The sequence below is a fragment of the Ictalurus punctatus genome, chromosome 26 (genome assembly GCF_001660625.3).
Source record: "Ictalurus punctatus breed USDA103 chromosome 26, Coco_2.0, whole genome shotgun sequence".
Lineage (NCBI taxonomy): Eukaryota > Metazoa > Chordata > Actinopteri > Siluriformes > Ictaluridae > Ictalurus > Ictalurus punctatus.
The window spans coordinates 3,342,501-3,368,712 of NC_030441.2; the positions used below are offsets into that span (position 1 = coordinate 3,342,501).

General features: G+C 39.4%; 2 protein-coding genes across 4 annotated transcripts in view; one reads left to right on the top strand and one right to left on the bottom strand.

Annotated features, from left to right (window-relative positions):
* Positions 1 to 5,218, top strand: part of LOC108258633 (interferon-induced GTP-binding protein Mx1-like) — a 10,610-nt gene extending 5,392 nt beyond the window's left edge. For both annotated transcript variants that reach the window (XM_017457394.3, XM_017457395.3), the window contains exons 8-12: positions 1,259 to 1,400; positions 1,988 to 2,146; positions 2,384 to 2,460; positions 3,650 to 3,907; positions 4,772 to 5,218. In XM_017457394.3, coding sequence (XP_017312883.1) covers positions 1,259 to 1,400; positions 1,988 to 2,146; positions 2,384 to 2,460; positions 3,650 to 3,907; positions 4,772 to 4,993 — 858 coding nt within the window. In that variant the 3' untranslated portion in view covers positions 4,994 to 5,218. The remainder of the gene's footprint in view (positions 1 to 1,258; positions 1,401 to 1,987; positions 2,147 to 2,383; positions 2,461 to 3,649; positions 3,908 to 4,771) is intronic.
* A 2,937-nt stretch (positions 5,219 to 8,155) lies between these two features.
* On the bottom strand, positions 8,156 to 16,845 carry LOC108258630 (interferon-induced GTP-binding protein Mx1-like). 2 transcript variants are annotated; one of them, XM_017457389.3, is made up of 12 exons: positions 16,550 to 16,845; positions 15,246 to 15,383; positions 14,133 to 14,284; positions 13,828 to 13,966; positions 13,276 to 13,474; positions 12,977 to 13,055; positions 12,733 to 12,855; positions 10,557 to 10,698; positions 10,045 to 10,203; positions 9,747 to 9,823; positions 9,311 to 9,565; positions 8,156 to 8,744 (listed from the first exon to the last, which is right to left on the bottom strand). In XM_017457389.3, the coding sequence occupies exons 1-12, from the start codon at positions 16,731 to 16,733 to the stop codon at positions 8,532 to 8,534; spliced, it is 1,860 nt and encodes a 619-aa protein (XP_017312878.1). In that variant the 5' UTR covers positions 16,734 to 16,845; the 3' UTR covers positions 8,156 to 8,531. The 2 variants fall into 2 exon arrangements, with proteins under 2 accessions (XP_017312878.1, XP_017312879.1); XM_017457390.3 differs by lacking the exon at positions 16,550 to 16,845 and adding an exon at positions 15,522 to 15,548.
* Between the last annotated feature and the right edge of the window lie 9,367 nt (positions 16,846 to 26,212).

Sequence of the window (26,212 nt, forward strand, 5' to 3'; positions counted from 1 at the left end):
GCCAGCATTGCTGCAGGGGTTGAAGGGGTGGGGGGTCAGCCTGTGAGTGCTCAGACCATATGCCGCACACTGCATCAAATTGGTCTGCATAGCTGTCCTCCCAGAAGGAAGCCTCTTCTAAAGATGATGCACAAGAAAGCTCACAAACAGTTTGCTGAAGACAAGCAGACTAAGGACATGGATTACTGGAACCATGTCCTGTGGTCTGATGAGATCAACATAAACTTATTTGGTTCAGATGGTGTCAAGCGTGTGTAGCGGCAACCAGGTGAGGAGTACAAAGACAAGTGTGTCTTGCCTACAGTCAAGCATGGTGGTGGGAGTGTCATGGTCTGGGGCTGCATGAGTGCTGCCGCCACTGGGGAGCTACAGTTCATTGAGGGAACCATGAATGCCAACATGTACTGTGACATACTGAAGCAGAGCATGATCCCCTCCCTTAGGGGAATGGGCCGCAGGGCAGTATTCCAGCATGATAACGACCACAAACACACCTCCAAGATGACCACTGCCTTGTTAAAGAAACTAAGGGTGAAGGTGATGGACTAAACCCTATTGAGCATCTGTGGGGCATCCTCAAATGGAAGGTGGAGGAGCACAAGGTCTCTAACATCCACCAGCTCCGTGATGTAATCATGGAGGAGTGGAAGAGGCCTCCAGTGGCAACTTGTGAAGTTCTGTATGTGGTAATTGCAGTCCCAAGGACATCACAGCAACCATAGTCCCAGCAACCACAACGAGAATGTCCATGTGGAATTGAGTTCCAAAACCATTTCATTTTTACTTCAAGCAGTATCATCCTCAGCCCCCCCAGACTGTTTACTCAAGTTGATTATAGCTCCATCCAGACGTAGGGCATCAGGATGGATCAGGCAGGTCTGGAGAGCAGAAAGGGTCAGGACCACTGTCATCTCCATAATATCTTATGTGGCTAGACAAACAATTCTGTTTTCCATTATATCTGCTTTCATTTTACATTATAGCTTTACGAACCTTCTGGCTAATGCTGACGTTGATCTGAATTCAGGATACGTTCATAAACGATCTACAGAGTAATCCCATATTTAATACTGCAAAAACAGCAAATGAATAAGTATAGGGCACAGGTCTCCAATCTTATCCACAAAGGGCCAGTGTGGGTACAGGTTTTCATTCCAACCAAGCAGGAGCCAAACTTCACTAAAATGCGTTTTTTAATCTTTAAAAAAAATAAAAAATAAAAAATCAATCTCACTACAGGCCTTTGTTTGTTTATTAGAAAATAACAGCATTCACTCAGGATGCCATCAACCTAATGATTGGAGAGGAGACAAAGAGCATGCCACATGTCAACATCTTCTCCAGTCTCAGGAGACAGTTTAATGACTGGAAGATGGATCTAGACAAAACAGCAGAGACATGTGAGTGACATGCTGTATATCAAGGGCGTTACAGAGGTTGGGTACATGAAATATTGCAATGAAAAAATTTACGAATTTAATTCCCTCAGGTACTACCTACTGTATGACTTTGCACATTTGAAAAGCTTTCACCAAGCATCTTTACGTATTTCAACATAATCTTTGTTTAATTTAAATAGGAATTTTCTGAAGAAAAAAAAAATTCTTCTCTAAAGTGAGAAGCTAGTCAGCGATGTAGGAAATTGTACATGTACATATTTATAAGTACTGGCACCCTGTCCAGGGTGTACCCCGCCTTGTGCCCGATGCTCCCTGGGATAGGCTCCAGGTTCCCCCGTGACCCTGAAAAGGAGTAAGCGGTTGAAGATGGATGGATGGATGGATGGATATTTCTAAGTCATAAGTGAAGAATAATGAAGCCACATCTTCTGTTATAAGTCTGTTAAAAGTGTACTTGTACAGTATGAATGTCCACTCTTATTTTACAAAGACATGAGTGGGGATGGGATGTAGGATGAACCACATTGAAGGTTGTGTCGTTTACCTTTACCCTGAACCTTTACTTTGGTGGGGGAGGGGATTTTTAGTTAACAAGGGCATTGAGAAGGAAGTGAAGGAGTATGAAGAAAACTACAGAGGCAGAGAACTCCGAGGATTCATCAACTACAAGACCTTCGAGATTATACTGAAGGACAAGATCAAGCAGCTGGAGAAACCTGCCATCAGGAGAATGAAGGACATCTCAGGTATATTGCATATATGAGCTCATTTGAAGATAAATGTACGGAGCAATTTCGCAGGCTTTGTATTCTGTCTGTGCATGTAAGGTAATAAATAATGGGAAAACATCATGACTTACTACTACTACATCATATTTCCACAGATTCTACATAAATGTCTCTTCCATATTCTGGCTTGCCTTTTGTGTGTATCAAGATTTATGTATGTATTTATTTACTTATGTATTTATTTATTTATTTTAGATTTCATTAGGAACGAGTTCTTCCAGCTGGCTCAATCCAATTTTCTGGACTTCCCGAATCTCCTCAAAATGACAAAAGTAGGTCCTCTTTACATTTTACATATTTAAACAAACTTTACAGACTCTGAAACTCTGCCTACATTTGCTGGACTGTGAACACTAAATGACAATATATGATAAACATGAACCAAAAGGCCTAGCACAGTGGTTCTTAACCAGGGGGGCGTGCCCCCCTGGGGTATTCGTGGAGAGTTTGGAAGAGGGGCGCAGGAATGTTTTTTACATTTTTTTTTAGAATCAACAGACATGGCATCATTTGGTCCTCTGTGTGTTTTATTGCTTTTCAAATAGAATGTGCATAAATGGACAAACTCCACTTTCTCCCTCCTTCTGTATTTTCTTTTTGCTAGGGAGAGGCGGAGCTTAGCCTGCCTGTTATCTAACTGTTAGTGCAGACCAGTGTTGCCATCTTAGTTACTTTTCAGACCCTTTTAGAGGCTTTTTTTAACGAAAAAAAAATAATAATAATAATAAAGCGCCTAGCGACTTTTTGGACAAACCTTAGTAACTTTTCAAATGTCAGCAGTACGGTCCTGCAAGTGAGAGGTCCTGCTTTCACACTGCACTCGCACCTCTCTCTCTGTGTCTGCTCTGTTCAGTGAGGGGCTGAGAGCTGGAGATTTCAAAATGTCATGGATAACAAGACACGCCCTTCCTCCACATTTACTTAATTCTTATGTGAATGTTTTTAGACGAAGGGAAGGCAACATGTTTTACATGTAAAATAGTCCACATTATTACAACCTAGTTCTCTTGTTCAGAGTAGTTATAGTGTTCAGAAACATTTTTGATCATTCATGTTCCATATCTGTCTGTTATATACTTTTACAAAAGTCATAAAAGTTATTTTTTTAAAATCATGTAAGCTTTTATAAAAACTATAAAACCACTAATAATATAAAACAAATATTTTAAACCCCCCCCCCAAAAAAGTCTATCTATCTATCAAAAATACACACATATATATACTATATATATATATATATATATATATATATATATATATATATATATATATATATATATATATATATATATATATATATATATATACTGTATATAAATACGGTGCCACATGATAAGGAAGGCTTGGGGGGGCTTTAGTTACAAAAGGTTGAGAATCGCTGGTCAAGAACAATAACCACCATGCTGTCAGGGAATATCATGTTCAAGCATGTCATGGTGAGATGGTCCTTTGTTCCTCCAGACCAAGATCGAGAACATAAAGCAGCTGAAGGAGTCCGAGGCTGAAACGATGCTGAAGACTCAGTTTAAGATGGAGCTGATGATCTATACTCAGGATAGTGTCTACACTGACACCCTGAACATGCGGAATCGCACGGAGGAAGAAGAAGAGAGACAATCTCATGGTGTGGCTCACCCTCCTTGCAATAGTTTGTACAATTACTCAGACACTGAAGATGCCCTGGAGGAACTGACCCACCACCTCAAGTCTTACTACAGCGTAAGTGGTTATTATCAACCATTCATTTCCTGGTGTTACTGATGATTTTTCTGATTATTTGCAATGTTAACATGTTCAACCACAGTAAGAGGGCATAACCATGATGGATACTACTCTGACTACTCCTCATTTAAAGGCGTAGTACCTGCTTTGATTTTTGACAGATTATTCTAGTTAACGAACAGATAACGTGAACACTCCTTTAGCCATAACACACCTTTTTTGAGAGGAGTTGGAGTTCTCTTGGCATTTGCCTTAGACTTAGAAGATGGGTTTTCTCACATACACATACATTGCAGCACAATGAAATTCTTTTCTTTGCATATGCCAGGTTGTTAGGAAGCTAGGACCAGACATGAGCAGATAGGTTCTTAAGGGGCTTGCTCAAGGGCCCAACAGTAGCAGCTTGACAGCGCTGGGGATTGAACCCTTGGCTTTCTGATCAATAACCCAGAGCCTTAACCGTTGAGCTAAGTAATACCTTATTTTAAAAAACAGCCTAATCACTGGCGCAATGCGCAAATGAAGCCGACTAGTTGAAGTTAAGACGTGGCCTCGAAAAGGAATTGATGGTTTTCAGTCTCGAATTGGCGTGGCTTTCCATTCTTTTGAACTCAATCTTGGCTTGGCCTGGACTACTGATCCTCCCCCTAAAAACTCTGTCATGACTCAACCTCGGCTGGCCCTGGTCTTGGAATTGGACAGTCTTGACTACAATATTATTTGAAACAGACTTCTATTACTTGTTGCTTTCTTTAGCCTTATCGCTCCAGTTCAAAAAATTAAATGTCAAACACAACATGCATGCCTTATCTTGACTGACTCTGTTTGGGGTAAATTTTTCTTAATTGAATATGTGTTTAGATTGCCAGTAAGCGTCTGGCTGACCAGGTGCCGCTGGTGATCAAGTACAAGGTGCTTCAGGAGTCAGCGGCGCAGCTGCAGAGAGAAATGCGACAGCTCATAAAGAACTATAACATTAATGATCTTTTGGAAGAAGATTATGAGATCAACATCAAACGCAACAACCTAGAAAGCTCCCAGAAACGTCTGAAGGAGGCCCTTGTCAAACTGGTCTTGCTTTAAATTTCTAATTTTATTGAAACGTATTTAATGAAACGTAATCAAAATATCTGTTAATGTGATTTCTTACTCTGCTGTGTTGAGTCTGTGACAAAATTATCCTAGATGTACTTTTTTTTGTTTTGGGACTGTTTTCTGCTTCTTATACTTGCTGGGAGAATGATTTTATTATTTCTTTTTCACTTGGATTGATAATGATTAATTAGGAATAAACTTTCATAAAATCTAGTTTGGACATCATTGGAAGTTTTACTTGTTTTTCTGTCTTAATCCCACACACATTATGCTCTAAGGGTGGTTATATATTAAACATACCATGTCAGGATTGTGTACGTGGAGTTTGCATGTTCTCCCCGTGCTTCGAGAGTTTCCTCCGGGTACTACAGCATCCTCGTCTAGACGAAAGACATGCACTGTAGGCTGATTGCTATCTCTAAAATATGTGTCCATAGTATGTCGATGTGTGTTGCAACCCCATCCAAAGTGTCCCCTTCCTTGTGCCCAAAGTCCACTGGGATATGCTCCAGGCTCCCTGCAAGCCCATCTTTGCTATACTTGGTGTCATATTATGTCACAATAAAGCTCTACAGAAGTGACAATGAAGCATGATCAGAGATCAAACCTTACACAAAGTAAATGTTGCCAGAAAATGAAAAAGTCACAGCTTAAACCATTGTGTGTGTGTGTGTGTGTGTGTGTGTGTGTGTGTGTGTGTGTGTGTGTGTGTGTGTGTGTGTGTGTCATCACATTCTTCATATTTTCCATCTTACTCACAATATTAGTAAGGGGAAAAAATTGTCCATTGCACCTTTAACATACCACTGACAATGGAAAAAAAAAAAAACACAAAAAAAAACTACACATTATATGCTATAAAACTTCTCATTCGTGGCATTTTCCCAGCATTATGTAGCATGTTTAATCAGTGAGTACTTTGTAGTGAGTGAGTAGACACTCACCACTTTTAACCAAATATTACCCAAATATGATCTGTAAGTGTACAAAAACAATCCCTTTCCTAGCTTCTGGCCGTCTTTATTCCTCCTCTGGCGCTACTTAATTTTTCTCATTTTCTTAATGAAAAATGCTGTAGAGCAGGGAACAATTCTGATTTATTTTACATCTGTTTTAATTTTGTGCATAAGTACATACTTTGATTTTTGGCGGATTATTCTAGATAAAGAATGTATCAACTGAACATTCCATTAGCAACAGTTAGTGAGAATAAAATGATGAATTATTATTTAACAAACCTGTAAATTGCGATCACAAATTAGGACGTTAAGCTTTAGCATTAGGCCTGCTGTTCAATCGGAATCATGTTGAGATCATATGCCTGGCTATCCAGGTAATGCTCCCAAAGCAGTTTAATAAAATAAAGGAAATTTGGTATACATTTTTTTTTTAAATGCAACCATGCTGACTTTACAGCTACCCACTAACAGCAACACCTGAAACAAGGAGGTATTTATATGGATAAATTATATATTGATGGAAAATTACCCTTTAAAATGTAATGACTTTTTCCTGACATATTCTCTATTTAAGACATATCTTACCCCTTCTTATCCCACCTTACATGGGATATACTGTATCTCACAAAAGTGAGTGCACCTCTCACATTTTTGTAAATATTTGATTAAATCTTTTCATGTGACATTGAGCATTGGACATGGAGCTCACCAGAGCTTCACAGGTTGCCAGTGGAGTCCTCTTCTACTCCTCCATGATGTCATCATGGAGCTGGTGGATGTTAGAGACCTTGTGCTCCTCCACCTTCTGTTTGAGGATGCCCCACAGATGCTTAATAGGGTTTAGGTCTGGAGGCATGCTTGGCAGTGGTCTTCTTGGAGGTGTGTTTGGGGTCGTTATCATGCTGGAATACTGCATACTAATCATGCATCATATATATATATATATATATATATATATATATATATATATATATATATATATATATATATATATATAGATAGATAGATAGATAGATATAAACCCTCACACCTCCAGGGTTTGCATGTTCTCCCCGTGCTGCCGGGGTTTCCTCCCCCAGTCCAAAGACATGTATGGTAGGCTGATTGGCGTGTCTAAAGTGTCCGTAATGAGTGTGTATGTGATTGTGGACTGTACCCCGCCTTGTGCCCAATGCTCCCTGGGATAGGCTCCAGGTTCTCCCGCGACCCTCAAAAGGAGTAAGTGGTAGAAGATGGATGGATGGATGGATGTTTTTACCTCCTTTCGGTGCTCCATACTCCTGTCCAGTTGGTGGCGGTAAGGCATCTTAAGCTGGTTTGCCAACCGCCATAAAAACCAAAAGAAGAGGAAGAGGAGGAAGAAGAAGAAGAAGAACAACAACAACATCTCATAGCATTCAATGATAAGAATCTGCACGTGCAGAGGACCGTGAAGCTCAAGAAAAGCCATTATCTGCCTTTAAAAGCTTTCAGATGTATTTTAAAGAGGAGGAGATGAAATCCCAGCAACTGGAGTAGGAGATCACTGATCTTCAAAGGAGAGTCACTGAGCTGATAAATGATTACTGTTGAACATATTACACAAAAATCACTGGCTCTATTAAACACTAGATGGCGCTGTTGGCCGTTGATTGTGTTTAATTGAACGTTAGTGGAATCAGTGAGTATTAAATTGATCATAAAATTGAAATCAAGCTAATGGGCACAAAGCATGCAAATAAGAATATATAATAAATATAATATTGAGGTAGTTAGTGTAGGCTATATAAAGGACTTTTTCATTTTCAGGCAACATTTACTTTACTGTAATGTTTGATCTCTGATCATGCTTCATTGTCAATTCTGTAGAGTTTTATTGTGACATAATATGACACCAAGTATAGCAAAGATGGGCTTGCAGGGAGCCTGGAGCATATCCCAGTGGACTTTGGGCACAAGGAAGGGGACACTTTGGATGGGGTTGCAACACACATCGACATACTATGGACACATATTTTAGAGATGGCAATCAGCCTACAGTGCATGTCTTTCGTCTAGACGAGGATGCTGTAGTACCCGGAGGAAACTCTCGAAGCACGGGGAGAACATGCAAACTCCACATACACAATCCTGACATGGTATGTTTAATATATCACCACCCTTAGACCATAATATGTATGGTATCAAGAAGAAAAACAAGTAAAACTTCCAATGATGTCCAAACTAGGTTTATTTGAATGTTTATTCCTAATTAATCATTATCAGTCCGAGTGAAAAAGAAATAATAAAATTATTCTCACAGCAAGCATAAGAAGCAGAAAACAGTCCCAAAACAAAAATAACTATATCTAGGATAATTTTGTCACAGCCTCGACACGGCAGAGTAAGAAATCACATTAACAAATATTTTGATTACGTTTCTTTAAATATTGTGCAACAAACAAAAAACAAAGATTTTAAGTAGCTATATGAACTAATCATCTAAAAGTAAATATATCAATTATTATTATCATTACTATCTGCATTTCCTAAAGTGATCGAAAGTTATACATTTTTCCCTAAACCACAATTGACTATAAATTTTAAATTTAAAGCAAGACCAGTTTGACGAGGACCTCCTTCAGATGTTTCTGGCGGCTTTTTAGGTCGTTGTTGATGACATAATCTTCATCCAACAGATCATTAATGGTATACTTCTTTATGAGCTGTAGCATTTCTCTCTGCAGCTGCGCCGCTGACTCCTGAAGCACCATGTACTTGATCACCAGCGGCACCTGGTCAGCCAGACGCTTACTCGCAATCTAAACACATTCAATTTAGAAAAATTTACCCCAAACAGAGTCAGTCAAGATAAGGCATGCAGGTTGTGTTTGACATTTAATTTTTTGAACTGAAGCAATAAGGCTAAAGAAAGCAACAGGCAATAGAGTCTGTCTCAAATAATATTTGAGCGCTGCCAAGCTAACACTGTTGGGCCCTTGAGCAAAGCCCTTAAGCCGCTATCTGCTCATGTCTGGTCCTAGATTCCTAACAACCTGGCATATGCAAAGAAAACAATTTCATTGTGCTGCAATGAATGTGTATGTGAGAAAAGCCATCGCCAAGGGCAAATGCCAAGAGAACTCCAATTCCTCTCAACAAAGTCCATACCCAGGAATAAGTGGGTGTGCTATGGCTAAAGGAGTGTTCACATTATATGTGCATGAATTAGAATAATCTTTTCATGAATAAAAGCAGGTACTACACCTTTAATTGAGGGTTTCAGAGAGCATCCATCATGGTTATGCCCTCTTACTGTTGTTGAACATGATAACATTGCAAATAATCAGAAATATCAGGAAATGAACGGCTGATAATAACCACTTACGCTGTAGTAAGAGTTGAGGTGGTGCGCCAGTTCCTCCAGGGTGGCTTTAATGTCTAAGTAATTGTACAAACTATTGGAAGGACGGCGAGCCACACCATGAGATTGTCTCTCTTCTTCCTCCGTGCGATTCTGCATGTTCAGGGTGTTAGTGTAGAAACTATCCTGAGTATAGATCATCAGCTCCATCTTAAACTGAGTCTTCAGCATCAATTCAGCCTCGGACTCCTTCAGCTGCTTTATGTTCTCGATCTTGGTCTGGAAGAACAAAGGACCATCTCACCATGACATGCTTGAACATGATATTCCCTGACAGGATGCTTCTTGTCCTAGACCTTTCGGTTCATGTTTATCATATATTGTCATTTAGTGTTCATGGTCCAGCAAATGTAGGCAGTTTAAACGTGTCTGTAAAGTTTGTGTACATATGAGGACCTACTTTTGTCATTTTGAGGAGATTCGGGAAGTCCCGAAAGTTGGATTGAGCCAGCTTGATGAACTTGTTCGTAATGAAATCTAAAATAAATAAATACATAAATAAATCTCGGTACACACAAAAGGCAAGCCAGTATATGGAAGAGAAATTTATGTAGAATCTGTGGAAATATGATGTAGTAGTAGTAAGTCATGATGTTTTCCCATTATTTATTACCTTACATGCAGAGACAGAAAAGCCTGCGAAACTGCTCCATACATTTATTCAGATATTCATATACGAGTTCATATATGCCATATACCTGAGATTTCCTTCATTCTCCTGATGGCAGGTTTCTCCAGCTGTTTGATCTGGTCCTTCAGTATAATCTCAAAGGTCTTGTAGTTGATGAATCCTGGGAGTTCTCTGCCTCTGTAGCTTTTTTCATACTCCTTTAGTCTCTTCTCAATTCCTTGGTTAACTGAAAATCCCCTCCCCCATTAAAGTAAAGGTTCAGGGTAAAGGTAAATGGCATAACCTTCAATGTGGTTCATCCTACATCCCATCCCCACTCATGTCTTTGTAAAATAAGAGTGGACACTCATACTGTACAAGAACACTTTTAACAGACTTTTAACAGAAGATTCATTATTCTTCACTTATGACTTATGAAATATGTACATGTACAGTTTCTTACATTGCTGACTAGCTTCAGGTTTTCAAATGTGCAAAGTCATACACATTTTTTTTATTCCAATATTTCATGTACCCAACATCTGTAACGCCCTTGATATACAGACACAGAGATATATCATCACACCGCATGTCACTCACATGTCTGTCCTGATTCGTCTAGATCCGTGTTCCACTCATTAAACTCTCTCCTCAGCCTGGAGAAGATGTTGACATGTGGCACGCTCTTCATCTCCTCTCCAATTGTTAGGTTGATGGCGTCTTGAGTGAATGCTGTTATTTTCTAATAAACAAACAAAGGCCTGTATTCAGATAGATTTTTAAAAAAAGAACAAAAACTCAAATGTGCTCAGTGTAATACGGTACCGTTTTAGTGAAGTGTGGCTCCTGCTTGGTTGGAATATAAACCTGTACCCACACCGGCCCTTTGCAGATAACATTGGAGACCCCTGCTCCTTTGTAGTTCGTTTATGAACATCTTCTGATTTCAGCTCAACGTCAGCCGGTGTTGCCATCCAAGCCACTGTGTAAGGCGACCGTGGCATTGGTGGGCAAGGCCTATGCAGTAGTAGTCTTGCATGTGGGTCACTGCAGACAATAACTGAACTGAACTGTACTCTTCGGACATACAGGTTCAAGATGCTGACGCCCAAACTTATCGTTCCACAGATTCAGTTTGAGGACAGGTTTTGATGATAGATCTAAAAGGTGCATATTTCCACATAGAAATATCACTAGCTTTATCCCGTCGCACCTTCACGAAGTGCATGCATGTCACTCTGGCTCCATTGTGACTCCAGGCCATCTGTGTACTAAACTACCAGGATGACTACTTAATTCTAGCATGATCCAGGGAGCTTGGGGCTCAGGTTGAACCTCAGAGAAGTATGCTTACTCCAGTGCAGTGGACAACTTTTCAAGGGGTTTTAAGGTTTCTACTATGATGAGGGCGTTTCTATCCCCAACATGCGTAGGGTCAATCCTATCAACATTGGTCAAGATAAAGCTGGATCTTCATCCCCTCCAGTCTCCATGGGAGACTATTTGAACTTTTTGAACTATTTAACAGGAGACCATTCAGTGGTGGCTGGGAAGTTGGGGGTTTTGGAGTAATCAGTGTCACAGTGCGATGCCTACATGCTCTGAGAATTTGAGTGTCCCTGGTGTGTAGCCTTTGTCACACTCTAGGGGTGTCTCCTTAGTGCAAGATGGTAAACAGCACACTTATATAACACTGTGTCTCATTCACCCATTCACACAGCAGAGCTGCCACACAAGGCACTAACTTGCCATCGAGCAACTTGGGGTTCAGTGTCTTGCCCAAGGCAAGAATAAAATGCCAAGGACACTTTGCCAAGGACAAATGACACATGCCAAGGACACTTTGGCATGCGGAGTCATCCGGGCCAGGAACCGAACCAACAACCCTACGATTAGTGGATAACCCGCTCTACCACCCGCGCCACAGCCACCCCATGGTAGTGACAGACATGTCCCGCACGGGCTATCCACATCTCTAATTGGATAGTGGAAGCAATCTCTGTTGCTTATGAGGCACACGATCTCGCTATGACTAGGGCGGTCACCTCCGCGAAGACTTTGTCCAAAGGGTTTCCTTTCAGAATGTGTGTGGTGCTGCAGGGTGTGACGGAGTGGGTATTCTCGTTCCCATAGTGTTATGCTAAATGCAACTTCGAGTTCCCTTTGACAGGGAACGTCTGGGTTACCCTGTTCCCTGAGAAGAGAACGAGATGTTGTGTAGCTTTGTCATACCAGGGCAGGCCTGTGAATTGCATCTTCGCTTCAGATAATAAGGCTGATGGCGCGTTTCACAGGTGCCATATTTATCTCACGAGACGCGCTTAATTGCCATGTCACCTGATCTTGGCAGGCCTATAAATAGGCATGATTTTACATAAAGTTCAGATGCCGGTCGCATGCGAGGGGAGCTCCCACAGTGTTATGCTAAACGCAACGTCTCGTTCCATTCTCAGGGAACAGAGTTACATGCATAACCCAGATGATTTCCTTTCATTCTGATCTCCAAACTTCTTCAACAACGACCTGCTGCCGCTCGCTCTCTTAGGCTCTCGCCTTTTTAGGTGCGATACATTTCAGAGCTGCTCAAATTAAACTCTGGGTATAGTAGGTAATATTTGCAGCAGTACATCAAGTGCACGGTGAAAAACTCTGGATATTCTAGTAACCAAGGAAACAACAACCAGGAAATGACTTTCCAAGGCCGTGTTAAATGACATTTTTCCAAATTTCAGGACCTTTGCTGTTAGTCTTTATTTCATTTTTGTGTACAACTCACATCAGTCAGGAAGTCCATCCACTGTTCTGGATCTGTAGGAGGCTCCGAGTTATAGCGATCCAGTTTAGTCTGAGTTTCAGCCAACATCACCTGGATTTGCTCCTTCAGCTGTGGCAGAGATTTCTAAAGCACACACAAAAACACACACACACAGTCACATTTTACTACCAGAAAGGATTTTACTACGGGCAGGGACATTTGTGTACCACACGATCTTCAGGCTTCTGGAAAGAACTAGCTTTACCTCGATGTGAAGGACAAGTTCGAGTGTGAGTTTCTTAACCAGCTTGGGAATGGTGGCTTTTCCTTCTTTATACGGCATCCTGTGCAAACCATATTTTTACATTCATCTCACTGGTTTTTTTTTTGAATAACATCCATTTTTTTTTGTAGATTAATATGATTAGGACCACTTGTACTAGCTAACATGGTTAATATTCTTTTATTAAAATTGAAATTCTACATACTGTACCTTTAAAGACTTAAAACTGCAATTTCCAGAAAATTCTCAAGACATATCTTCCCTGACATCAAAATGTCTACCTGAAATGTGGGTGTTCTATAAAGAAGTCCTTCTCCTTCTTGATGGCTTCGTACAGAGAGATGCGGTCCACGACCTCCTGCTGTCCTCGGCACCTGACGACCATGTAGCCTTTAGTGAGGTAAATGATTTTGTTGTTGATGACGGACACCACCTCATCCTCCTTGCCTTTGTCCACCAGGTCGGGCTTCGTTAGAATGCCTGTTATGAACACACATGCAAAATGTTTTTGGAAGCCATCTTGTGCACGTGTTAAAGAATCACTGTGGAAGTGTTGGGCATGGTTGAGAGGAATGGAAAGCAGAGCTGCGGAAGGTGAGCGGTAAAGATCCAGACCTGTGCGAAATTTGTTCTGTTCAGTGAGCAGTGGCAAGGATAAAGAGGGGCGAGACTAGAGCTACACGAGAGTGAGAGCTGAGCTGCACAGAGCTGTACATAACCATGTGCGTTGACATATGCGCAGGGGAATAAAATCGCTATACTTTTCCCTTCAAAGCGAAGAGAAATGTTACAGTCACAAGTTTTGCAATTCACTATATATTAAAAATACCGACCGAGGGTTCTTTCACAAGTTTGATTGATTTTCTGAGCCATCTTCAGTGTTTCAGTAGTTTTGATGTCCACGTTACACGGCACCACCACCAGGATAATGGTGTCTTGCTTTGTGATGAACTTTTTGATCAGGCTCTTAATCTGAAAGAAAGCCAGACATGCGCTGATACATTTCAAAAAGCTTTATTTGACATTTTATCAGAGTTTACAATGTCATATTTAATCAGTATACCACATAACCACATACCACATAATAGTATATAACAAATACGATCCACTTAAATAATCTTTAAAAGTACTTATTGACCTGTTCTCCAATGTCCTCCAGTTGGCCTTCGACTGGATCATGAACAATACCAGGCAGATCGATGAACGTGAGGTCAGGAGCATTGGTCGATGTCACCTCCAGGCTGATGAGCTCGTCGCTCATGCCCAAGGCTCCAGCTAATTCATTCTGAGCTAAAAGAAGAACATGCACATGAGACAGTAAGAATCCATCCATTAATCTTCTACACCACTTTATCCTTTTCTCGGTCATGAAGAAACCTTGAGCCTATACCAGGGAGCATCAGGCACAAGGTGTGGTACACCCTGAACAGGGTGCCTATCCATTGCACAGCACACTCACACACACCAATTCATACACTACCTGGAGGAAACCCCTGCAGCATGAGGAGAACATGCAAACTCCGCACACACAGGGCCATGGTGGGAATTCGAACCCCCAACCCTGGAGGTATGAGGTGAACATGCTAACCACTAAGCCACCGTGCACCCTCGCACAGTTTTATTTAATAATTTTACAGACTATAGCTTTTACCTCCTCTTCAGCATTAGAGAGGACTTTTTCATTACAAGTCAAAAAAGTAGCAAATCTAGCTTGTATTCAACATTAGTCTGCTTAGGACTTGGGTAAGTACTCATTGAAATTTGCTTGCTTTTTTTGCAAGGTTATTAATAATTATAATAATTATAATAATAATAAATAAATATCCCAAGATTTGACAGCATGACATTCACTGATGGAGTGAAAACAAACCAAATATTTGGCCATACTGTGTCTAAAATGTCAGAGACTTGAAAATAATTTATTTATAGAGCTGTACGACTATGATTCACATCATCGTTGTCTTTAATTTATTTATTAATTTTCATATGATTCATTTTCATGTGATTCATTTACGTATGATTCAATAACATGTGATTCATTTAATAATTTGCTTCTCTTTAAATCCACTTTTAGACTGTGATATTACAAAGGTCTTTCCAGATTATTACTTGCTACACTGTATGAGATAACCCCAGTAAAATTGCCTGAATTCAATAATATAATTTGTTCACCATGTTAGGTTTAAATCCTCTAAAAACAGATTCGCAATTGAATAACAAATAATATAACAGTGTAGCACAACATCGTTACCTTGTCTAATCGATCTCTCCACATCTGCTGGATCTGTAATGTCTCTCTCAATGTCCTTGTACTTGATCTTTCCATGCCAGAAGTCCTTCTGTCTGCTCTTCTTCATCTTGAGCTCGAGTGGACATCGTGTCACGATACCTGCGTGATTAACGGCAGAGAATTCAAACGTAAAAAATAAATAAATAAATAAATAAAGGTCGAATGCTCTTCTCTCGGACATGTTATTATTTTTTTAAACATTTGAAGCTGTTCTGATACATTCACATAGCGACTTACTGTGTGTTCTGTAAGATTCAGTATAAATAATGTTAAATATAAAGACTTTACAATCATTACATATGTTATTATTACATACATTATTACATATGTTACTGTTGACTATTAAGTTTCTATTGGTAATGAACATTACATTAGGCTAACATAACTGTGGACATAATACTCGATAGTGATACTTGCTATGAGAGTGAAAATAAAATGAACATGAATAAGGGCGTTCGAATTAGATTAAACCTGAAATTCTAATTTCACGTACGTGAACGTAGCTTTATCCGTATTAACGTTTTGGCTCCGTTAAGACTCTGTTGATGTCCCTGAGGTGGTCCGATCGGTCCTGTGAGCATGTGCACTATTGTATGTAAATTAGGTTTGATTGGGTTTGTAAATTCCATAGATATGGAATTATTGTGTGGACAATTTTCAAAAGTAATCGCAAATTGGATTTGCAGTTGTGTTTCATACCTGTGGACACGTAAATTGCGACAGAATTCAAGCAAAAACGAAAATTCAGATCGCATGTTACCTCGTTGTCGGATACGTGAATGTACAATGTCTGGCAAATTTCAAATGCAACGCAAAGTCCACTTGCAGTATAACATGTCATACATATTTCACATTCTATTAAATAATATAACTTTAATAAAATTATTATTACATTAGAGTTGAACATCATTACAGGTAAAAGTTGGGTGTAATTATAATATTATTTGACTTTTTTTTATTTAGACAAAAAGGGAAATTATCAGTGCTTTTTTAAAAATCAATTTGTTTTAGTTATTTATGTTAATTTAAAGTTATTTAATCTTGAGCAACAGTAAAATGAGTGCACTCGAATGCCCTTTGCATGCAGTTTCACAAAAGAAATGAAACTAATAATTATAATCGGATAAAAAATGTAAAATAATAATAATAATAATAATAATAATAATAATAATAATAATAATAATAATAATAATCATTCTTTTTTTGTTTATTTTATGTTTTTGTAAAAACCCATATGATTAATAAGTTAACCCATGGTGTCTCACCACTCCCGCGGGGCAGAGTGACTCCGGACAGCGCCTCCAGCACCGAGCTCTTCCCCGAGCTCTGGTCTCCGATCACGGTGATGGCTGGAAGCGCGATATCCTTCTCCAGACCGAGTGCGCGCAGAGAGTCGATCAGGTCGATGTATGGACGCACCTTTTTCTCATACTGCTCACTCAGGCTCATCTCTGACAGCTGAGAAACTCTGCAAAGTAAGTCGATCAACAATTAATAACAAGTTCGATTTTTAAGTGTGCGCTTTAACACAGCTATGTGTCTGAGTTACGTGGAAAAGTAAAACTGATGCACCAGGTGGCTTCACCTGTCATGCAAAGCGCCAACGAATCACCTGGGATCCAGACCATGTTTAGCGAGACTGATGCAAATACAAGTACAAATGCAGATAAGGCCAAGACAAGTCAAAGTCAATACAGAAAACCTCTTGAGATATCCCTAGTTCAAAGGTGGGTCAATAACTGTGCTGAATTGACCTTAGAATTGTGGATTCAAGGAAAGGGCATAGGACATTTTTAACCAAAGACTAGATACCAAAGACATTCCAGGGTATTTAAGTATTTGTATTGTTGCTACTTAGTGGCTGTGTGTGTGTGCAGACACATATGTATATATATATAAGGTGGGATAGGAAGGGGTAAGATATGTCTTAAATAGAGAATATTTCAGGAAAAAGTCATTACATTTTAAAGGGTAATTTTCCATCAATATATAATTTATCCATATAAATACCTCCTTGTTTCAGGTGTTGCTGTTAGTGGGTAGCTGTAAAGTCAGCATGGTTGCATTTATATATATATATATATATATATATATATATATATATATATTGGAGCGTTACCTGGATAGCCAGGCATATGATCTCGACATGATTCCGATTGAACAACAGGCCTAACGCTCAAGCTTAACGTCCTAATTTGCGATCGCAATTTACAGGTTTACTAAATAATAATTCATTATTTTATTGCCACTAATTGTTGCTAATGGAATGTTCAATTGGTACCTTCTTTATCTAGAATAATCTAAGTAGGAACTTACGCCTTTAAATTAGGGTTTCATAGCAGCGTGTGATTTAGAACGCAGTTATCCATCATGCATGATTATTGTGCAAGAGCTTTGCTTCATGTTTATTATACAGTATATTTTCATTTGGTGTTCGTGGTCCAGCAAAAATGTCTTTACACCATAGCTCAATGACAACACTAGTCAGAAGGCTTCAAATGTTATAACACACAGTTAAAACAGATGTAAACTGAAACAGAATTGTTCCCTGAAGAAAGTGAGAAAAATGAAGTGGTGCCAGAGGAGGAACAGAGACGACCAAAAGCTAGGAAAAGGATGAGGGCATTAAAGGTTTTCAAGTAAGAACAAATTAGCTAGAACATTTTTTGTTTCCGTTTCATCTGTGTTTCTTCCCAAACATTTAATTTTTCTTGCTGTAAACTTTATTCTAGTTTAAGAAATGTTAACGGGAAATGCCAATCATTTTGTGTGGTCTGTTTAAAGAGAGAGTAGGTCATTTTTGCAGCAATATATTGAGTTTATAGTATAGGTAGTGCAGCAGACAAATTTTTACCCAGGGAAAACTCTGGATATAAAGGTTACCAGGATACACTAGGCTAGGTGTGCCTGTTAAATAAAGATAAATTACTTTCTACGGCCATGTTAAATAAAATTTTGAGGAACCTCATTGTTGGGATTTGCTTCATTTTTGCGTACAGCTCGTGTCATTCAGGAAGTAGATCCTTTGTTCTGGTTCTGCAGGAGGCATCATCTGGATTTGCTCCTCAGTCATCCACACACAGCCACACACAGCCACATTACACTACTAGCACAGTTTACTACGCATAGGGATTTTACTGCCAGCAAGGACATTTGTGTACCACACAATCTGGAGACTTCAGTAAAGAACTATCTTTCCCTCAATGTGAAGGATGAGTTCAAGCATGAGTTTCTCAGTCAGGTTGGGAATGGTGAATTTTCCTTCATCATACAGTGTTCTGTGAAAAATACCAACCAAACTGTACAGTTTAAACTGTGCTTTACATAGTATGGGGGGGTCTCCTCAATCACCACTAGTGTGCGGACTCCACCGGGATGATGCACGTCTTTAAGAATCACCACTAGTGTGCAGAATCCACCGGGATGATGCAATGGCAGCCATAGTGCGCCAGAACACCCACCACACACCAGCTATTAGATTTGCTAAATAATAATCCAGCATTGTATTGGCACTAATGGAATTTTCAATTGACATTGAAGCCAACTTCATCTGGATTTGTTATATTTGAGATGGATGCGACGGCAGCCACAGTGCACCAGAACACCCACCCCACACCAGCTATTAGTGGAGAAGAGAGAGTGATGTAGCCAATTCAGGGCTGGGGATTATTAGGGGGGCATGATAGAGAAAGGCCAGTGGGGAATTTCACCAGGATGCCAGGGTTATACCTCGACTCTTTTACATTAAGTGTCCTGGCATTTTTAATGACCACAGAGAGTCAGAACTTCGGTTTAATGTCTCAACATATCAAAGACAGTGCTGTTTCTACAGTATAGTGACTCTGACATTATACCCCACACAGACCACAGGGTGAGCACCCCCTGCTGACCGTACTAACACCACTTCCAGCAGCAATCTTAGTTTTCCCCATAAAGTCTCCCATCCAGGTACTTGGCAGGCTCAACCCTGCTTAGCTTCAATGGGAAACCATGGCCATTTTACACTCATTTCAATCAGTTTAGTTATTTTCCTGGATTAATGATCATTATGACCCCTTGTCTTGGCTAACCCTAACCTATATATTAAAAGTGAAATTCTACATACTGCACCTTTAAAGTCCTCAAGGAATTTGCTTAAAGACGTGAATTTGAAATGTGGATGATCTTCAAAGAAATCATTTTCCATCTCAGTATCTTCATACAGAGATACGCTGTCCTTGGTCTCCTGCTGTCCCCTGCGCCTGATGATCATGTAGCCATTATTGAAGTAAATGATCTCATTGTTGATGATGGACACCACCGTATACTCTGTGCCTTTATCCAACAGGTCAGTCTTTATATAATAAAATGCACAACAGGGGTTCTCTCCTTTTCTGACTCATGACTCATTTTCTCCACAACTGCTGAATCTTTAACCTCTTCCTCATAATCCTTGTACTTGATCTTTCCAGTATCTTGCTAGATGTCTTCCTGTCTGCTCCTCTTCATCTTGAGCTCGGGTGCAATTCGTGTCACTATACCTGCACGATTAATGGTAAAGAATTAAAAATGTAACCACTGAAACATCTGCTGGGAAAACCCACTCCAGATCTTGTAGCTGGACACAAAATTTGAAAGACTACAACGGTTATGGTGGGTATTTGGGTGTGAAGGGAATGGGGCGGGGGGAGAGCGACAAAGGACTTTTAATTGCATTTAATTGGCATCTCAATTGTTGGTACAACTGAGCTATCGCTAAGCTAAACTCAGAGTTAACACCTGAAATAACAACTTATTTCTCCTGATACAAATTATAAAGATACAGCTGTTGAAACAAATAACATGACCAACCACTCATCTTTCCATCTCAGTCTCAATTCAGTGTTATTTAGTGCTTTTAACATCTGACTATGTCACAACGCATTTTCAAAGATATCTGGACATACATTTAGATCCCCAACCCTATGTTCACCATAGCAAGTGATGGGCGGTCATTCCTTTTCAGTGTCCCTGGAAGGTCTGTCAGGTGCCCCATTTGATCCCTTAGAGTCTGACTCTGTACAGACTTCTGAACACTGTAATTCCATATTTGGATAAAATCTAGTTCTAAATCTAAGGAACAAGAACGTGCAAAATGTATATGTACCTCGTAATGCACTCTAAGGCACGGATTATAATTCTGAAATTGGTAATAGGAAATTCCCTTATGAGAAATCGTATATGATTCTCATGTGATTATGAGTAATATATGATCAAATATAGGGAAAAAAAGGTGCATTTGAACATGTGAACAATCATCTGAATTAAAAATAAAAAGAAATAGATTAGATTAACCCACTCTTTGGAAGAATATTGATCATTTTGATGAACATGTGTTCTAGATTACAGAAGTGTGTAGCAAATGCTAAATGATCCTGAGTGTGGTATCTATTCTTTTTCTTCTCATATGGTTCTATCAGAAGATATGGTTTTCTTCTGATATGATGTGGTTGGACAATATCTTGGACAGTGTTAAGAAAATTATTTAAAATGTAAGTAGCTAAAAAAAAACAAAGACAATTTAACTACACTGAAGGTACCGCCATGATTGATAACACCTTATATGTTAATTGCAAATAGTAATAATAAAAATAAACTGCAGGATTTTTTTCTTCTTTGTTTTAAATAAATATAAATATATTAAAATATATAGAGATTATATATGTGTACATATATACAGTATCTCACAAAAGTGACATTTTATCTCACCCCTCACATTTTCGTAAATATTTGATTATTTATTATCTGCTCTTCATTCACACCTGAGACCTTGTAACACTAACAAGTCACATGACAGCTGGGAGGGAAAATGGCTAATTGGACCCAATTTGGACATTTTCACTTAGGGGTGTACTCACTTTTGTTGCCAGCGGTTTAGACATTAATGGCTGTGTGTTGAGTTATTTTGAGAGGACAACAAATTTACACTGTTACACAAGCTGTACACTCACTACTTTACATTGTAGCAAAGGTTCATTTCTTCAGTGTTGTCACATGAAAAGATATAATCAAATATTTACAAAAATGTGACGGGTGTACTCACTTTTGTGAGATACTGTATATGTATATACATATGTTTTCCTATAATTATTGACTGATTTAGACCTGAACACTCTATTCTAAGATGAGTACTAATTGTATCCTCTTTTTGTTTATTATAGACTATCCTCTCTGTATTAACTTGCTTTTCAATACTGTTATATAGTAATAGAATTGCCTTCCTCTGACTTCTCAGTCCCATTTCTCTTGACACTTCATTTTATTATATGTTTTTAAATGAGTTTTTACCTTTGTTTTGTTGTTTTAACCTCCTTTCAGTGTTCCACACTCCTATCCATTTGGTGGTAGTAATGCACCAAAGCTGGTTTGCCAACTGCCAATAAACCTAAGAACAAGAAGAAGATGAAGAAGAAGAAGAAGAAGAAGAAGAAGAAGAAGAAGAAGAAGAAGAAGCACAACAACAACAACAACAGCAACAGCAACAACAACATCGCATAGGGCATAGCTCATTCAATGAGGAGAATCTGCATGTGCAAAGGACTGTGAGGTGCAAGAAAAGCCATTATCTGTCTTTAAAGGCTTTCAGATGTGTTTTAAGAAGGAGGAGATGAAATCCCAGCAACTGGAGCAGGAGCTCATTGATCTTTAGATGAGAGCCACTGAGCTGGAGCAGCTTTCAAACACACACACACACACACACACACACACACACACACACACACACACACACACACACACACACACACACACACACACACACAAAAAAAAAAAAAAAAAAAAAAAAAATCACATCCACTTCCTCTAGGTAACAGTCAGTGGAAAACAGAAAACAAAAGGGCAAAAAAAAAAAATAAATAAATAAAAAAATAAAAACAAATCCATCAACATAGGATTGGATATAAACATATGAGAAAACCATTAGGTACAGAATTTTTTATCAAAAATTATTTGCAAAAAAATTAAAGAATTTCACTTTATTGCTAATGCATTGTATAAATGTAAATAATGGATCGCAATGTATTTTGTAAATGTAAATACATTTTTGTAATGAGTTGTGATATCATTCAATAAAGCTTGATTTTAAAATGCAAACTTACTCAGAATCCAATAGTTGCATACAGCAAATCATTTTCGAAAACTATTATGTATTTTGATTGTTTTTCTAATTATATATTTATTTAGCAAATTAGTTTAGTTAGGTACGGTCCTTTTTAGAATGTACAATATGTGAAATTCAGCACTTGCTTGTGGTTAATGGGGATCAGTCAGTATTATTCTAATTATACCTCATAGACGTTTTCATTCAAGTGTAAACATATTGAATGTTTAAAAAATGTGTTTAATCTTTTTCTAATTCTTTTCTGTTCTATTAAAACCCATTTAGGTGCAATAAGCGGTTTTAGAAAGATTATATGGTCACTAAAGTTATAGAAAAATCATTGTCTGAATATAGCTAATATTAACCAATAGATGGTGCTGGTGGCTTTTTTGTCTTTTTCTCCAGCTTTATTACTCAATGTAATCTAGAAAAATAAATAATAAAAAAGGAGAAATATACAGAATTAACTACATACCCCAAAAAAGTCACAACACCATACACCCTAAGCAGAGTGACCATTCCTCTTAGAAAAGTGATGGTACACCATTAACAGCACTGGTTATATACATAAGAATTAATCATATGCACTAGAAAAGTAGAAAACAGGGGCCATAGAAAGTATAGCATCTGCACAAAAACATAACTGTAAAAAACTGTCACTAAACGAACATAATTAACTACATGCCTTTAAAAAACAACAACAACAACACACCCATAAAAGTGAGACCTGATCATCACATTCATTACGTTTTTCTTACTCCAGAGTGTCATTGAATTCTGGACACTGGTTGATTTGAAAGTGTTTAATTTTCTGTAACAGCAGCTCTGATGGTAGTACAGCTGCAAATCACAGTTTTGATTTAAGAATCGATTTATTTAAGAAAACTCATATAAACAAAAGGATGTGTAAGTAAATGACTTTTCACAACATCTTAATCTTTAGCACAAGTTTAGTGATATCGTCTCCATTTTGGTGTAGCAGTCATGTCTGGAATGTCATGTTATAAGAAAGTAATCGATTTGGGCAATGGACAAAAACTCAATAAATGGGCAAATTTTCCCATCCACTGACCTCCCCTGAACAGACTTCATTGTGTCTCAAATCACATACATCGTTAACATTGGGCGACTGTGGCTCAGGTGGTAGAGCAAGTTGTCCACTAATCGTAGGGTTGACAGTTCAATTCCAGGCCCACATGACATGTGGAGACATGCCAAAGTGTCCTTGGGCAAGACACTCTCTCTGGCCAAGTTGCTCCCAATCGAAAGCTAGCACCTTGCATGGCAGCTCTGCTACCATTGGTGTGTGTGAATGAGAACCAGTGTAAAGCACTTTGGAACCGCTAATGTTAAAAAAGCACCATGTAAGTGTAGATCCTTTTGCGATACTTATGTACTATTCTATGTCCTTTTATTCAGTACTTACACTGACCAGTTTTTCTATTACAGTTAGTGTTCGAATTTTAAAAAGCTACAAAAACACATGCAGTGGTGGTAGCTCAGTAGTGAAGACTTCTGATTGGAAGACCATGAGTTAAAATCCCAGCACCATCAAGCTATTACTACTGGGCCTTTAACCCTTGAGCCTTAAATACTCAACTACACAGTTGTATAAATGTAAGATGGTCTGGAAAAAGGCATCGGCCAAATGCCCAAAATGTAGGAACATCTGTTTTGGGTACTAGTCATCTGGATTTTCTAAATTAGTAAATACATTTACAAAACTATTGGAATGGCAAGGCCAGTTAATTTGTTTTTGCTGGAGACTGAAGCCATTTGTGTTTGAGATCAAAAGATGAAGATGAGAATATTAGAATTTCAGCTTTTTTCCCTGGCATTTGTATGTAGACATGTTAAATGACATAGAACATTATTTACCTGTGAAGACTGCATTTGTTGTTAAAAAGGATAAGCCAACATAAAGATCAGAGGGTTGTCTATGGGAGAAAAGCAAGCCATTTTGAAGCTGAGAACAGAGGGAAAATCAATCAGAGGCATTGTACAAACATTTTGGCAATTTGGAATGTCCTGAAAAAGAAAGAAACTACTGGTGTACTGAGAAACAGCCACCGAATGGGCCAGCCAAGGAAAACAACCACAGCTGACGACAGAAACATTGTGAGAGCTGTGAAGAGAAACCAAAAAACACTGGCCAGTGACATCTCCAACAACCTCCACAGGGCAGGGGTGAAGGTATCACAATCCACCATTCAAAGAATACTTTGAGAGCAGAAATACAGAGGCCGTACCACAAGATGCAACCACTCATTGGCAGTAATAATCAGAAAGGCAGATTGTAATTCTCAAAGAAATAGAGAGATGAGCCACAGACGTTCGGGAACCAAGATTAATCTCTACCAATGTGATGGAAAGAGATGGTAAAAATTAACTTGTCATGTGAACATCAGAATGAATTCCAACGTTTACAGGAAAAGTTAAAGGATGTTGCCCCACAGAGGCTCCATCAACAGGGGCGTGGCTGGCTGAAATGGCGGCGACGTAAGCCCTGATTGTAAAAGGAGCCCACCCCATTGAGAAACGTCCTTTTAAGAACTCCAGGACTGTAGTTATTGCACAGTTCACTGTGTCTAGCTGGCATTCCTCACACCACAAGACAAAAATACACCACTTGAGCGCATACAATTTCCTCGTGGATGGTGCTCTAGGGTTCAACATGGTCTCTACAACCTCACTTGTGAGACCAGAATCTATGAGCTGGTGCCCCTCATGGGCCAGACCCAAAGTTTCCATAGTTCTGGCCGATGGTGATCAATCAGCCATCCGGCTTGAGACAGTAGATCCACTCTAAGGGTTCAAATGGGGTACCTAACCGATCTTCCACGACCACAGAAAGGTCCCAGGAAGGTATGTGCAGCCTGCAGATGGACCTCAGCCACCTGACACCACGCATAAACCTCGAAGTTAAAGGATGTTGCCCCACAGAGGCTTCAACAACGGGCTGGCCGAAATAGCGGCCACGTAAACCCTGATTGTAGAAGGAGCCCACCCTGCTGAGAAATGTTCTTGTAAGAACTCCATGGCTGTAGCTATTGTGCAGTTCACTGGGTCTACAGTGGATCCCTGCAGATGGAAATCTCTCAAGGAGTGTCATCTAGTAGAAATATTATCTCTGAGAACCATATTCAAGCTAGTCAATAAGGTGCTACAAGCAGTAGACATAGACTGTCTTACGAACTCTCGCTAGAACTTGTGGGAGCAGAGCGATCGGGGGAAAAGCATACAGATGTGACCTTGGCCACAGGTGCAGCATGGCATCCAACCCTAATTGTGTGGGTGGAGTAAGCAGGGTGGAGTAACCATAGCAGGTACACATGCAGTCCCGCTTGGCCAAACCTCCGCCCTATGGACTCCACCACTTGTGGAAAGAGCCACCAATCCCTGGGTCTCAGCCCCTGCCTCAAGAGCATGTCTGCCCCCACATTCCAGTTTCCCAGAATGAACATTGCACTCACTGACAACTTTCCCTCCACTCACAGAAGAATTAGTTGCACCTGCCTGAACAGGGAGCGCAGACATAATCCTTCCTGGTGGTCAATATATGAGACCACAGACAACCGCTGTGTTGTCTGTAAACACATGGTGACCTCTCAATTGAGGAACAAGGAATTTCAGTGCTAGAAATATGGCCCACATTTCTAGGCAATTTATATGGCGCTCCAGATGAGGGCCGCTCCAGAGACCGTGAGCTGGACAGCTGTCTAAGACCATGCTCCAGCCCGTGAGGGAGGTGTCTGTCATTACCGCCTTGCACTAAGAAGACACCCCTAGAGTGTGAAACCAGGGACACTCA